The sequence below is a fragment of the Impatiens glandulifera genome, chromosome 3 (assembly GCF_907164915.1).
Source record: "Impatiens glandulifera chromosome 3, dImpGla2.1, whole genome shotgun sequence".
NCBI lineage: Eukaryota > Viridiplantae > Streptophyta > Magnoliopsida > Ericales > Balsaminaceae > Impatiens > Impatiens glandulifera.
The window spans coordinates 56,441,538-56,456,909 of NC_061864.1; the positions used below are offsets into that span (position 1 = coordinate 56,441,538).

Below are 15,372 nucleotides of genomic sequence, written 5' to 3' on the forward strand. Positions count from 1 at the left end.
TACCGTTACAGATATTTCTAAGTTTTTGTAACTGTGATATGTGATGCCGTTACAGATATACTTCAACTTTTGTAACGGTGATATTAGTGATGCCGTTACAGATATCTTAAAAAAACAAAATGTCCTTCAATGTCAATAGGCAGAAGACGCGGCGGTGTGGGCAGAGGAGGCAGCCTTGAGGCAATAGCAACTTTAAAACTTCCAGAATAATAGTACTGTATTTTAAATATATAAAAGAATTTATTTTCAATTTATCTTCATTTAATACAGTAGGTGGGCTATAATAAGATTGTAATATAATAATATAAAATTTTAAAATTATTATATATATAAACTGTTATTTATGATTGAAATATATATATATATATATATATATATATATATATATATATATATATATATATATATAATATTTTCCAAATTAAATATATGTATAAAATATTCAAATGAGTTCAAAAGTTTTTAAATATACATCTCCGCTCAATTTTTATATTATACTAGTAAAATTAAATTTAATTAATATAAAAACATCAATATAATAATAATTGATTGAATAAAATCATAAAAATTTAATCTATAAATAATTATTATTTAAAATATTTTTTTAATTAAAAAAATGTGAGAATATATAAACAATAATTAATAAAGAAAGTTTTGTAAAACAATTCATATACAAATAATAACAAATGCAAAACTTAAGTAAATTTTTATTTATTCATATACATCATTCTTCTCATATTTCTGAAATAGCAATTCATTCTATTTTGTTTTTAATTAATATGTACACATTTGTTCTTATACTTGAAAAAAAAAGTTATTATGCATCAATTTATATCGATTTTGTAACGGTGATATGACAAAACTGTTACAAATATCTTAACTAAAAAACGAAAAAGAGATTATCTATCTGTAACGGTGACTCCAATCTAAGAACCGTTACAGACATATATAATCAGTAACGGCTGTATATAGCCGTTACAGATACATTTATATCAGGAAGGGTGAAATACTACCGTTACTGATAGAAATATATTTGTAACAGCTATATACAGCCGTTACTGAATTTCATTACCGAAAGCGCTTTTTCTCCTAGTGTAAATATTTTTTTGAGGTATTTTTCTAATAACATAGTAAGGTTGAGAGAGAGTGAACCGATCTAGAGTTTTTTCTACTTCCTTCTTATTTTTTGACTGATTCAGAGAGAGGTTGGAGGAGCTTTTGATTGTGGAGGATTCCAATCATTCTTAGTGTAATCACTTCTTTCATTTGATAGCAAAGTATGTAAGTTTCTACTATTGACATTTCTTTGATTTAGTGAAACTTATCCCTCCCGTGGACGTAGGTCGATTTTAACCGAACTACGTATATTGCGTTCTTATTACTTTGTGCTATTTCAGTTCTTGGTAATCTGTTTTACGTCATAGACGATTTGGAAACAGATTTATTACATGTTTGATTTTTAAAAAGATCTGTAGCTGTTGCAAAACCTAACAGATAAGTTATAATACATCAACACTCTCGTCTTCTCAAACTTTTGATTCTTCCTCTTTTCTATATATCTCAACACTCTCGCCTCTCTATTCACACCTATCAACGGCTTACTCAGCAAGCTAACCGTGGAAACGTCTACCATAGCGTTGTGATCCGACACCACTCTTACCTCCACCGACGACTAATTCAGAAATCAATATTAAGCAAACATGTATAGGTATAGGTATATATATATATATACTAATTGAATAATCGAGTTTATTATTAATTGATTGATTATACCTACACTAAGATTGATGGTTTGAGTTATTTGCCTGAACAACAACAGGCACAACACAATCGTTTTGATGTCTGATCTAGATCCAGGTAAGGAGCTACATCAGAAAACTTATAATTAGTTCCTTTCGTCTCATTATTATCCATTACTTTACTACTAGGATTAGGTAATAGCCACGAAGCCACTCCCGCCTCTCCTCCACCAGATTCTAGATCTAACAAGAAACGATCCTCTTCGTTTCCACCACCACAACAACAATAATACTTTGGAGCAGTTGCAGACGATTTGTAAAACGGTACGACAGGAAAACGTTCGTGACTACAAGCGAGTGGATTAGCTGAATTGATATCGCGATCGCAATTAGTGTGGCGGCATCGGCTTTACAAATTACAGATGCAGCGCTTGTTCGCAGACTATCAGCGACGGCGAATGGGGATTTTTCGTCGCTGATAATTAACAATATCAGCGACGACGAATTATCCTTCGTCGCTAAAAGTTATTGTCTTTTAGCAATGACGTTTTCAGCGACGAATGACGATGATTTTATTCGGCATTGTTGATATTTATTAACGCATTAAGACTTTTAGCGACAGTTTTTACCGTCGCTAATAATGCATTTATTATTAGTTAAATAAATTTTGAAAAAACTAACCAGATTTAAGATAAACAAGATTGAGTTTTAGAATTATTTTTTTTAAGAATCTTGTTTAATAAAAATATATGTTATTTGAAATTTTTTTAATATAAATTATTAAAATGTTTTGTTTTACTTAAAATTTTAATATAATAAAAGTAAAATAAAGATATTTTGGTTCTTTTATTTATAAATTAAATAATTAAGATAATATAAATTTGATAGATAGAAAAAAAATATAAGTATATTGATTAGTCAACTAATCAATTCACAACTACCCCACTATTACTTGTTTTTTCATGTTTTTTTTCCTCCAAAAGTATTCAAATTTATTTAACTTCTCAAAATACCAAATATTTTATAATTCTCTTATCAATTTAATCGTATTGTTTCACTTTTTTATTTATTTATTTTCTTTTATATGATTCTTTATATTTTTAATTAAATATTTCACTTAATTTATTTAAGTTATATATTTTACTAAGTATAATTAAGTTTTAAATTAAATAATTAATTTTAAAATTGTAAAATTATTTTAACAATAATTTCTTTTTAAATATATAATTAATCAATTTAAAAAAAATAATTATTAAATGAATAAATTAAACTTGTCAATTTTTATATTTAGAATGTATTATCAAATACATCGTTTTAATTAATAATACATATTAATTTCTCAGTATATTGTCAAATCAAATTATTAATGTATAATATTTTTTTTATAAATAACTTATTAGTAGAATTGAGTTTCAAACAAACTCGATTCAAGTTATACTTTTTAATTTTTGTTGTTACGGGTTTTATATCTTTTATAATTTATTATAAATAATTAAAAATTATAATGCAAGATCAAATGTAATATATAACTAGTGTTATCATAATGATCAAAATTATAACAATGAATTAGAAAACAATAAATTTGAATATTGAAATAGACAATTATGAACAAATTGACTGAAAACATAACACCAACAACAATATGATGAACATATTTAAATATTCAGAAATTAATGTTAATTCAAGTAATTATTCAATCGTCAATCCATTTTATTATAATTTGTTTTTATTTGAAGGTCAATTTTTTTTTATGCATACAAGAAAAATTGAACTCACATAAATAAAAAAATATAAAAGTTATCATATTATAAAAAAAATATACAACACATTATGACACAACATTTTGTATGAAAGATTGTCAATGAAAAATTTGGGAATATAAAATAAAAAAATATGACTTATTTGTATCCATTAAAATAAGGATGTAAATGAGCCGAGCCAAACAGTATCATGCTCGAGCTCGGCTCGTCTAGTATGTATTCGGGCTCGAGCTCGTTTCGAGCTCTTACAATCGAGCTCGAGCTCGGCTCGTATGAATTTATTTGAGCTCACAAGCCACTCATGCTCGGCTCGTTTAAATCACGTTTAGAAAACTCGTTTAAAGCTCGTTTAGAAAGCTCGTTAAGAGCTCGTTTAAAGCTCGTTTATAAATTGAATAATGAAATGAATGCAACATTAAAATTAAAATTATAGTTATAAATATAATCATGTAATAATATTAATTATTATAATATATATTTATATATTACTATTTTTTTTAATAATTTACAAATTATATTTAAACAATATTATAATCGAACGTGTTCGTGAGCCTATAAACGAACTTGTTCGCGAGCTTATAAGCGAGCCTATAAACGAACATGTTCGTGAGTTTACGAGCTAAATATCGAGAAGTTCAAGCTCGGCTGGTTTAAATTTTCGAGCTTTTAAACAAGCTTGAGCTCGGCTCGTTAAGACTAACGAACGAGCTCGAACGAGCTTTTTGTCGAGCCGAGGTTCGAATAGCTCGCGAGCAGCTCGGTTCATTTACATCCCTAAAATACTTATTGAATGTAATTATTTTTTATAGACACTATAAGAAGATTACAAGAATTTACATCTAGAATGATTTTAAACGTAATAAAACAATAAATATAATAAATAATTTATATTACTTATATTTGTATTCATTTTATGTGATATTATTAATTATCTTGATATTGATATAGTTAGGTCAATTCGGTTAGAGAGAAAGGAATCATCAATTTTTACCAGTCACAAAGTAAGGTGGTCAAAATCTCGAGTTGACTATTAAAATTTTACGGTTCTATGATTTTAGATAAGGTTAACGAGTCTCATTTTAAGTAAACTCTTAAATAGGTAAACTCTTACGATTTTAAACTTATGATAATAAGAGTTTACGATTTTACGAGTTTATAAACAATTTTAATTTTACGATTTTATACGATTTACGTTTAAAAAAACATATTTATATTTATATTTAAAAATTAAAAAATAAATTTATTATTTATTCTTATAAATTAATTAATATAATTTTTTTATAGTGTTATTTACTTATTATTAATTTTTAATTAATATTATATTTAAATATATAAATTTTTAAAATTGGTTAGATATAAAATACTTAATTATATATAAATAATAACAATATATAACTATTATTTTCTTAAATTAAACTCTTAAAATTTTAAATAAACTCTCGGTTTTACGAGTTTACAACTGTCCAACGATTTTACGTAAAATCTCGATTTTGACAGTCTTAGTCACAAGGTATATTAGATATCGATTATGCGAATAAGAGTTAGATCAAGTACTTACTACTTTACCTTTACCGAACACAATGATAAGAAAACAAGAGATCAAGTTGAACTTACTAGGATGAAAACTCCAAATGTCACTTAGTTGCAAACTGGCCGACCTAATGAGAACACTCATCATCCATTGTTCTAATATAAAATCTAACTCATGTCCTAATTATAACATTTCATCACAAACATAAAATGTGTCCTAAGTTCTAATCCAATAGAGAGATCCAACAAATTTGACTAATGATACCAAATTGAAACCAAAGAACGAACGCCCTAAAAAAACTTTTCTCCCAAACGTAGATGTTTAGATTATCATACATGTTCAAGTTAATCTCAATCACATCATTTGTGAAGGGAAATGGATTTACCTTTTTCACTTTGCGATTTAGATAGTAAAAAATCTATCAATTTTATTAAATTCGTTGTTCTCATATTTTCAAAGCACAAAAACAAATCCAAAATAAAATTAATCACCAGATGGTAATTATAGTAATCGTTAAGAAATTAATCACCAAATACAATTATTATTTAAGCTATATACATCCTTGTCTAGAAATTACAACTATGAAAAACCATCCAAATAAAAGAGCTAATAAATTTATAATGAAACACTACACTATTGAAGTGTTTCATAGGTTGGAAATGGACAAAGAAAAAGAGAAATTGTCTTCAAAGAGTGGAATGGTCCATAAACATTTGAAAACGACCAAATCCAAACCATCTATCTAATTGGGGAGAGAATTCATCGTTAGAAACTGAAATTTACTCTATATAATGGGCCAGCAAAGTGCCCGGTTGCTTTCATTTATGAAATACTCACATGGGTGTGATGCCACATGGCATACAAGACCATGCGATAGGTGGTGGTTTTTCCATGCAACTCTGTCTCTTACACTTACGACTTTTGGGGCCATCCTAGTTGTAATTAGGAGGGTAAGCAGTTCGATTCCATCGATTATTCACCGGTACATGCGGTTCATACACTAAATTAGAGTCTCGTTTTGAGCAACAGGCTCCGGTTGAGTTCTCAAACATGCATGTACCTTCTGCCTCACAAGAAGGCTTAGCAATCTGTTATACAATGTCAACATATACGTTCATGACTATTCTCTCAAACATTAAGGTCCCCCATGAAGATTAAAAAGTAAAGAAGGGGAGTACATGACCCTATTGTGGACCATTCCCATAATCTCTTTGTCTCTAACACAACTCCATTCACCTTCTCGAGACCCCCCAAGCATTCAATGTGTATTGGTCTTTCACCTCGCTATAAATATTTATGTTCGACACTCCAAACACGCCTCATCAAGTCATTCCATTATCTCAGACTTACAAAATCATAGTCTTCTTCTACTATATATATCATGTCGGCTCTTGTGTGGCTGTTGGTTTTCCTTTCTTTGCATGTGTGCAATGCCCGCCATCATCTTGTCCATAGAGAGAAAATTGGGAATGAATTATACAATCATAATAAGGATAGTAAGGCACCATGCATGGAACTAGACAAGCTCTTCAAATTAGGTAATTACAAAACATGGTTATATTAATATTATTATTTTTAAATGGTTCATGTATAATTAAAACTGATCATAGTCGTGTAAGCACAAAGATACAAACATCAGTAGTGTTCTTGAAATTTTTTTATTTTTTTGAGAATTCATGTGTCCTTGAAGTTTAGAGTACCCTAAACCAAAAAATAAATTTATTCTTATTTTCCATTTAACTAGATATGTTTATATCTATGATGAATAAATATAATAGTTTTGTATTATCATTAAAAAAAATTACATAATCTAGTTGATTAATTGTCATGTTAATATATATATGGTGGTTAAAATATGTTATTATTTTTTATTTAATTAAGTTTGATATTGATATGGTAGTTTCTTAAAAGATATTTGTTATAAAAGTTGAGGGAGAAGACCCTAGACAACTACCAAGCTTACCTCACCCAAGGGTTGACCATGTAACCAATGATGGTCATCTTGGAAAGAGAAAAAAAGAAAGTGAAATAAGAAAAATAGTTTCATACAAAAAATGAGAGAAAAAGAAGAAATACAAATTTGAATGTAATGATTGTTATTTGAAAAAAAAATTAAAACCATTTAATAAGTCCATTTAAGGAGACCTCCCTAACAAAGACAACACTACACATGAGTTGTCTAGTCTTGTATACAAACAGAAAACCAAATATGTAATTATATGGTTTTAAACTAACTAAATATTTGTTTTTTTTATATCCCATAACAAGTATATTAAGATTTTTGAGCATTTTGGTCAAGTATATAGAATTTGATATTTTTTTAAGCTTTACTTTCTCCAAAATAAAACCTACCCACTATATAGACAAGTTTATTTTACCACTTTCAACATTGTAATTGTCTGTGGTGTATTGTATTTTTATAATGTTCTCATTTGCAGGAAAGAAGACTAAAGCCTCATCTTCACTAGAGATCATTCCAGAATTGACAATCATAAGTTTAAAAGAGGTAAAAATTTGATGCTATTCAATTTCTTCCATCAAATAAATGTGGGTACCAAGTAGGTACTTAAAAGGAGTTAATAAGAATGGGAAGTTAGGGTTGAGTCATAATTAATATGGCAACATTAGAGAGACATATGGGTCCATTGCCTTAAATTCCCACCAAGATGTTGAAATTAAAAGAAGGAAGAAAAGAAAATTCAACTATCCAAACCGCGGTTGATTTCACTACATATGATATTTCGTTTTGGAGGGTTATTGATGTTGTCTCGATTTTATTTATAACAAATAATCTAACACGATTTCTTTGTGTAGAAATGCAACATTATAGTTAGAAGGAAACTTGGATTAGAGCTTGAGGAAGGCAAGAAAAGTGCAAACTCTATGGAAGAACAAGAAGAAGATATCGATGTTATGGATTATACGCAGCCTCATAGAAAACCACCTATTCATAATAAAGAGACCCTTAATTAATTTTCATGAATATTTTGTTTTGTATGAATATGAAATAAGAAAACATTGATTAATAGACAAGATGGTGTGCCCTTATTTAATGTGCATGTGTTGGTTCATTATTTTTGTCTTCAAACTTACTACTTATTTATTACAAACACAAATTCTCTATTTGGAAAAGTAATTCAATATATATAAACTAGTGATCACCTCACATTTAAATTTAGCATGAAAAATAAAAAGGAAATATCATATTACTATATATAGTTCTTTTCACTAATTTCTTTGATTAGGTTTTTCCCAATAATTTTCACATTAACAGTGGATCAATAAAAAAAATTGTTGGAGGTAAAATTTCATACCACCTGCATTCTTACATATTTTTTAAGATCCAAGATTGTTGCAAATTGCTGGTATCCCAAGTTGGCTAGTCCCCACAACAATGATGCATTTATTCAGATTATGCATCATTATATTACAGTTATGCCATTTTAACTGAAAATTTTAACAAATGGTAAATAAATTTTGAATTTGAGTTATATTTAGATCTGGGTTGATAGTTTTTTTATTTTTTTATTCAAAACTTAATAATTTTTTCTTCTTTCACTTTCTATGTCACATCACTCTTTCTATTCACTAAAATATCAAAATAACATTAATTTAATATATTTTTTCACATTTTTCATTCATCTATTTTAAGAATAAAATGATCATTAAACTTTAAAAAATTAAGTAAAACAAATATTTTACTCAAAATTTAGATAAAACTCAAGATCACGCAAGTTCTAAGAACTTGTTCGGTTTGAATTTATTGAAATAAATCTATATTATTTAAAAGATATTGAGTGGAAGTTATTTTAGGAGAAAATTATTTTTTGGTAAAATAACTTAAAATGTATTAATATATAACTATAAAATATTTTTTTTTTTAAATATAAGGTATTTTAGTATTATGATTAATAAATTAAGTTATCTAACTAATATAAAAAATTAGAATGTTGTTTGATTATGATTAGATTTTGAAAAAAAAAAATTCAACTAAATAAGTATCCTACCATTATTAATGTAATTGCAAGACAAAATTATATTTTCAATGTAATTGTATTTGAATCCATACAGTGCTACACATACAGTAAAATCTCGATAAATTAATATTCGATAAATTAATAACCTCGATTAATTAATAAATTTTTGTAGTCCCAACTCGGAACCATTAAGATAAATTAATAATTCGCTAAATTTATAAGATAATATATTTTTATTAATACATATAAGTCTTATATAATATATAAATTAATAACTCCATATTACATCAAAATTATAGATATTTATTATACCTTTATAATAAAATTCTAATATAATTTGCTTTCTTTTGAAATTGATGTCTCCTTTTACTTCATCTTGAATCATTCTTAATGCATTATGGAGCTGTGTCGTACTATGTTTATATTGCAAGAGAAAATTACGCAATGTAATTGTTGCTTAAAGGACATTCTTTCATGAGACCGGCTCCAACTCTGAACTTAGTTTAAATTCATGAATGAATTAGGTTTAGTAGTATTCATGAATGTATTTAATTTATTTAAATTCATGCATCTATAATTTAATTATATTTAGGAATTTATTTAATTTACTAAAATTCATGAATATCTCAATAAATTAATAAATTATTAATTTATCAATTAATTAATAAATTATTAATTTATCAATTAATTAATATTTCGATTAATTAATAATTTTTTCCGATTTCAAGAGTATTAATTTATCGAGGTTTTATTGTATATTGTTTCTAAAACCTACTCTTATGTAAACAAGATTATGCAATTGATTTAAGAATAAAAAGAAGAGACAATTTAACCATTTAATTAATGGTTGTAAGAGAGACAAGTAGAAAATATGGACCAAACTAATGGACCCATATTTGTGACAAGAATAGCCAAGCCATTGAAGCATTATGATTGTTCCTTAATTTGCCTAATTGAACATAAATTGAGCCCACTAAAACACCTTTTTTTAAAATTATTTATTTTTATATCTGATTCTGAATCTAGATGGGACCTTGTTTGTAAAATGATGTAACAAATTATTTGCTCACAGTTCACTCATCAAGATTGAAAGAAAGAAACTTGCAACTTCATTAATTGTGTTTTGAAATTTGAAAGATGGAAGGATTTCAAAAAGCCTGAATGAAAAGAGAACTTTGAGTTTTGATTTTTCACTAGGTTTGAAACTAAGAAAGGAAGAAATGAACAAAGTGTGAATGTAAAAGATTTGTGTTGTGATTTGTGTTTAGTGATAATAGGAAGGGCTATAGCGTTATGTTTTTTTTTTTTTTTTTTTGCATGTTAGCAAACGTCTCTATTACTTGTATTTAATCATTTAAATTATTAATACAAATTCAAGACAACTCAACAAATTTCTTCAAAATAGGGTTGATTTAGTTGTTTATATAAATTCATACGTAAAATTGGGTTTGAGCTTAGGAATATAATGACAATAAAAAACAACAAATTAGACCAAGTCCTCAACATTGGTAAATTGCTAGCTATGATTGATGAAACCCATGCACAATTAGAACATTTTCCTTTGTCTTCTTGCTAATGGATCTATCTTAAACACCAACATGGGTTTTGCACATGAATAAATGCAAGAAATATTTGTCATTACCTTAATTTACATTGGAAACCCAAGAAATGACCATTTGAGAATTGCTACACTATAAATAGAGTGTGCACTGGCAATGACATATATTACCCTAAAGCAGCTTAAACCCTATCTATCTTAATATATTTTTCATTTTTCTATCATCATAACATGGCTTCAAGATCCGAGTTTATAATATTTTTTATGACACTATCATTTGCATCAATCTTCCACATGGCCATGGCAGGCGATCCGGATATCCTCACAGATTTTATAGTTCCACTAGGTTCTCCTGTCGACGAAAACCTCTTCACTTTTACCGGGATGCGACAACTAGTTGGTGCCCCACCACCTGAAAAGTTCAAGGTACTTAAGGCTAGTATGGCCGAGTTCCCTATACTTAATGGTCAAAGTGTCTCCATGGCCGTGTTGCAGTACTCGGGTGGCTCTGTTAACCCTCCTCACACACACCCTCGTGCTTCTGAGCTCTTGTTCCTCTTGGAAGGGAGCCTCCAAGTAGGGATAGTTGACACCACGAACAAGCTTTATACTCAAACTCTACAAGTAGGCGACATTTTTGTTTTCCCCAAAGGATTAGTTCACTTCCAATACAATGTTGATGCTAACAATACGGCTTTCGCAATATCTGCATTTGGAAGTGCAAGTGCTGGGACCGTGTCGATTCCTAGCGCAGTTTTCAACACTAGCATATCTGATGCAATCTTGGCTAAGTCTTTCAAGACCGATGTTTCCACCATTCAAAAACTCAAGGCCGGACTTTCCCACTAAAATAGGCTCATTATTATAAAAAGAAAAATATCCAATTGAATAAGGATGTAGTATCTTATACCATTTAATATCTCATTTATATATTTGAAATCAATAAACATTTGATGTTCCATTTTATTTTCTCTTCATGGGCAACAAAAGTATGGACATGGTTTCTTTCAACAATTGTGTTTTAAAGATGACTTAAGTTTAAATATAAAAAATCTTGAATTTGAATGGGATTATTTATTGAAATATTTATTCTAAGAAGCTCTCACTAATTAATTATCTTTCTTGTAAATTTATCCACTTATAGAAAAATTCACACTCCTTATTAATTAACTTTATCAATCAATAAATCATCCAAAAAAAGTTATGATTGATTTAGAGACAACTTGAAATGTATTTGCAAAAGATTCATGCATTATCATTGCAAAATGATATTAAAACAGAGATAGGATTACATATTTGAAATGATTTCAAAAAAGGTTTTCCTAGACGAAATTTGAGAGTGTTTGAGCGCATCTTTCTCGTATCGATCAACAATCTTTGAACCACTTAGAAACAATTATAGCTGGTGATCAAAGTGGAACAACCTCAATTACAAATCTTGCCAAACCTAGAGCTAAGCCATTCTACTTTTTATAATTGTAGAAGATAGATACAATTTAAAGATATATATATATATCCCTTACCCAAAGAATGAATAAATATTTCGAATTGTTTTTATTTTCACTAATGGTTTTTTCCGTTATTCTCTATTAGTTCTCGATTCAGACCAAATACATGTTTTTGTATATGTTGCATCTATCTATATATGTTACACTTGTATTTGTAGAAATTTAAAAAAAATCTCATTTTTACCCTATTTTATAATCGAAATTGAGCATCATTAGTTAGATTTTAATACTTTAACTTGTTTCATTAGCTGTGGGAGACTTTTCCGGACGAATAAAGGGAAAATTAGGACGAAGCCAGGCATTCTCAAAGCTTCAGAAAGCTACAAGGAAAAGTTTACAATCACTTGTAAGTCCTCAATCTTTGTGTAATCGATGTTATAAACCAAACTTAGTTTTTATGTTTTTTGAGTTAGGTTGATCTTATATTGTAAAACATTCTTGGTAGTTAAATAAGAAAAGCCTAAATTTGATTTTAAAATTTTGAAAGTCCAATCATCTTTGCTCAAGAATGGTGATCCGAAAAGCATGAAAACATGTTTTAAATGATGTTAGAATTGCTTTCGGATACTTATTTGGCTGTTTGATTCAAGTTCTCGAAAAATTCTTAAAAGGTGGATAACGTTTAGATTTTTTTTATTTATGTTTGTTATTGGCTTTAGAATGAGTAGTATTTGGTTGCATCAAGTTTATGTGGGACGATTTGGCATCAATTTTGACTTGATTTGAGCCGCACTAGACCTAGTCCGCACCATGGATTGGCTTCCCTAAATGCTGACTTGGTCAATTGGATTTAAAGCCCAATTTGTTTAATTGTTATTACATATGTATTAATTTCTTCTGTTTTTAAAATCTTTTTTAGGGTTTCTCTTCATTCATTCCTTTTACATTTTTGTTTTTAATTGCAGTAAAATTAAGTCTTTTCCTATATTGCATGCTCTAAGAACATTTGAGTACATTCATTATATCTATGATAAGAATTAGGTTAGAGCAATAGACACGTGATAGAATTTGGATAATCTTCAAATAAAAAGTGTAAAATTTATATTTTGTAAATGAACAAAAGTCTAGAATAAAGATTGGTTAAATAACCGGCACCACGTGAGACATCGCGTTGAGACCATTTCTCGCGTGTAACTAAATAATAAGCTTCTCTTACTTGCGTTTCAAAACGCAAAACATATGTTTTCTCCAATTTTTTAAAAGTAATTAGGGTGACTATTCTTAAAAAGTCAAATCTAGTCTAAATTTGTTAAGTCATATTTTTGGTTCCTCGTCACATTTTAAGACGGGTTACGGGGCGACTTTAGATAAAATTGTTTTCTCGTTTCGTTTTACGAGATTTAAGAGGAAAGTAAGTACGTAAACTTAACAAATAATGGACGAACTAAAAACAAATTCTAATCACAGAAAGATAGTTATGGGCATAAAATCGAGTTCCCACCTTTTTTTAAAGGTGTATTCTAATATTATTTTTATCCAAAGCTTCCCATGCACTTTTGGATGTGTTCTAAAGTAGGTCACATAATAAAAATGCATCGAATGTGTTCTAAAGTAGATCACACACTAAAAATGCGCCCTTAAATTATTTATGCTATGAATAAAAGTGTTATATTAGATTAATATAATATGTAAGAAATAGTTAATAAGAGTTTGGGTACAAATTACATATAAGAAATAGCAAGTAAGAAAAAATAATTTGTATGAAAATATTTTTTTAAATTACAAATTAATTAATATATCTTTTAAATATATATACTTCCATTTTTATATATTTCAAATTTTAAAAATACATAAATAAATATATTTGGATTGATATATTAAATTTCTTAATTAAATGTGAGGCAATAAAATTAATGTCCTTATTACAAGATTGAAAAAAAAAAACTAAATAAAAAAATTAGATGTCATGCAGTCAATATATCAAATTACATACAAAATTGTGTATATCTTCCTCTCGAATTCGTCCAACTTTTTATAGCATAATATTATTTTTAAATGGTTTAATATGTTTTATAAAAACATGTATATATTTAGTTAATTATAAATTATAAAATATTTTTAACAATTAATATTAATATATATTATAATAGTTAAGGTAAAATTATTGGTTCACAATACACTCGAATCACAATACACGATCCATTTGTTGAGAAAAATGGTTAAATTGTTGGTTTGCGAGTGGACCTATCCTTAAAACTTGAAATGGTGTTTAACTTGAAATATATAGCGTTTAATATTTAGTTTAAATTGAATATCCGACCGAATTCGAATTTTATTTTTTATTTTTAAAAATCAAATTTTAAACTAATTCAAATTTAAATATGATTAATTTTAGGAATGGGCATGGAAGTTATAAAATGAAAAAAAAGCAATACAGCCCATGTTTTTACCATTTGCTGCCCATTGTTTGTGTAAAATTAACACCCTGGTTTCCATTAATAGAAGGGATCGACCACGTTATCTTATGTACATGATTACTTTAAGAAGAATATAGTCAGAAGAACTTTCTTGAAGTTACCAATTAACCAATTTAAAATTCAAGTGTTTGACCCATATTTCATACAAGATTATTTTTTATTTATTTATTTATTTATTTTTACTTTATTAAAATAAACCAAATAAACCTATTTAGGAATAACTTAATTTTTTTTCTAGTTTATTCAACTTATTTCACGTACATTTCTTAAATTTAAGGGTAAATTTGATCAAGCTTACACTATTCTCTTCAATTTATTAACTTATTTTCAGGTATATTTTATGTTTATTCAGCTTATTTTTTTAATTTATTTGTTAGAGAACCTAAGCAGAGAGAAAATTGCGTTAAACATAAAATGTGTTTTATATAAGTTTTTGTGTTCATATTCGTTATATTTTAAATTAATTTTAAAACAAATAACTAAATTAAATAGAGTAAAAAATATTAATATAATTACAATTTTAAACAAAATTTTCTTCTTAAACAAAAATTTAAAATCAAATTGATATATCTATACATATTTTTTTTATTAATCATAATATTAATTTAAAAAATTGAATAATAGACTAACATGACCCTTAAGTTAAAAATGGAATAAATATCAAATATTACTTCAATCTCATTTTATTCCTTCATGACTCAAATTATTAATCAAAATATTAAAATATTATTTATTTTAAATTATTATTTTTTATTTTATTTATATATATTAATATTTTTTTAAAAAATTTACTAAAAATAATTATTGTTATAACGAGATTTTATATTTAGTCATATAATAAAATAAATGAGAATATTTTTAGTTCGAACAAATTTACTATTT

The 15,372-nt window shown here is 27.1% G+C and overlaps 2 protein-coding genes across 2 annotated transcripts; both read left to right on the plus strand.

Annotated features, from left to right (window-relative positions):
- Window positions 1–6,363: 6,363 nt before the first annotated feature.
- On the plus strand, window positions 6,364–8,060 carry LOC124932775. Its single transcript, XM_047473454.1, has 3 exons — window positions 6,364–6,568; window positions 7,469–7,536; window positions 7,845–8,060. Exons 1-3 carry the CDS (start codon window positions 6,412–6,414, stop codon window positions 8,001–8,003), a joined length of 384 nt encoding a protein of 127 aa, XP_047329410.1. The 5' UTR covers window positions 6,364–6,411; the 3' UTR covers window positions 8,004–8,060.
- Window positions 8,061–10,796: 2,736 nt separating this feature from the next.
- Window positions 10,797–11,414, plus strand: LOC124930441 (germin-like protein 9-3). Its single transcript, XM_047470782.1, has one exon. The coding sequence runs from the start codon at window positions 10,797–10,799 to the stop codon at window positions 11,412–11,414; it is 618 nt and encodes a 205-aa protein (XP_047326738.1).
- The last annotated feature ends 3,958 nt before the right edge of the window (window positions 11,415–15,372 follow it).

Bases quoted from the DNA above. Each gene is read 5' to 3' on its own strand.
- LOC124932775 (XM_047473454.1), top strand. From the start codon at position 6,412: ATGTCGGCTCTTGTGTGGCTGTTGGTTTTCCTTTCTTTGCATGTGTGC. The intron at 6,569-7,468 runs GTAATTACAAAA...TCTCATTTGCAG, and splicing joins AGACAAGCTCTTCAAATTAG to GAAAGAAGACTAAAGCCTCA. The intron at 7,537-7,844 runs GTAAAAATTTGA...TTCTTTGTGTAG, and splicing joins CAATCATAAGTTTAAAAGAG to AAATGCAACATTATAGTTAG.
- LOC124930441 (XM_047470782.1), top strand. From the start codon at position 10,797: ATGGCTTCAAGATCCGAGTTTATAATATTTTTTATGACACTATCATTT.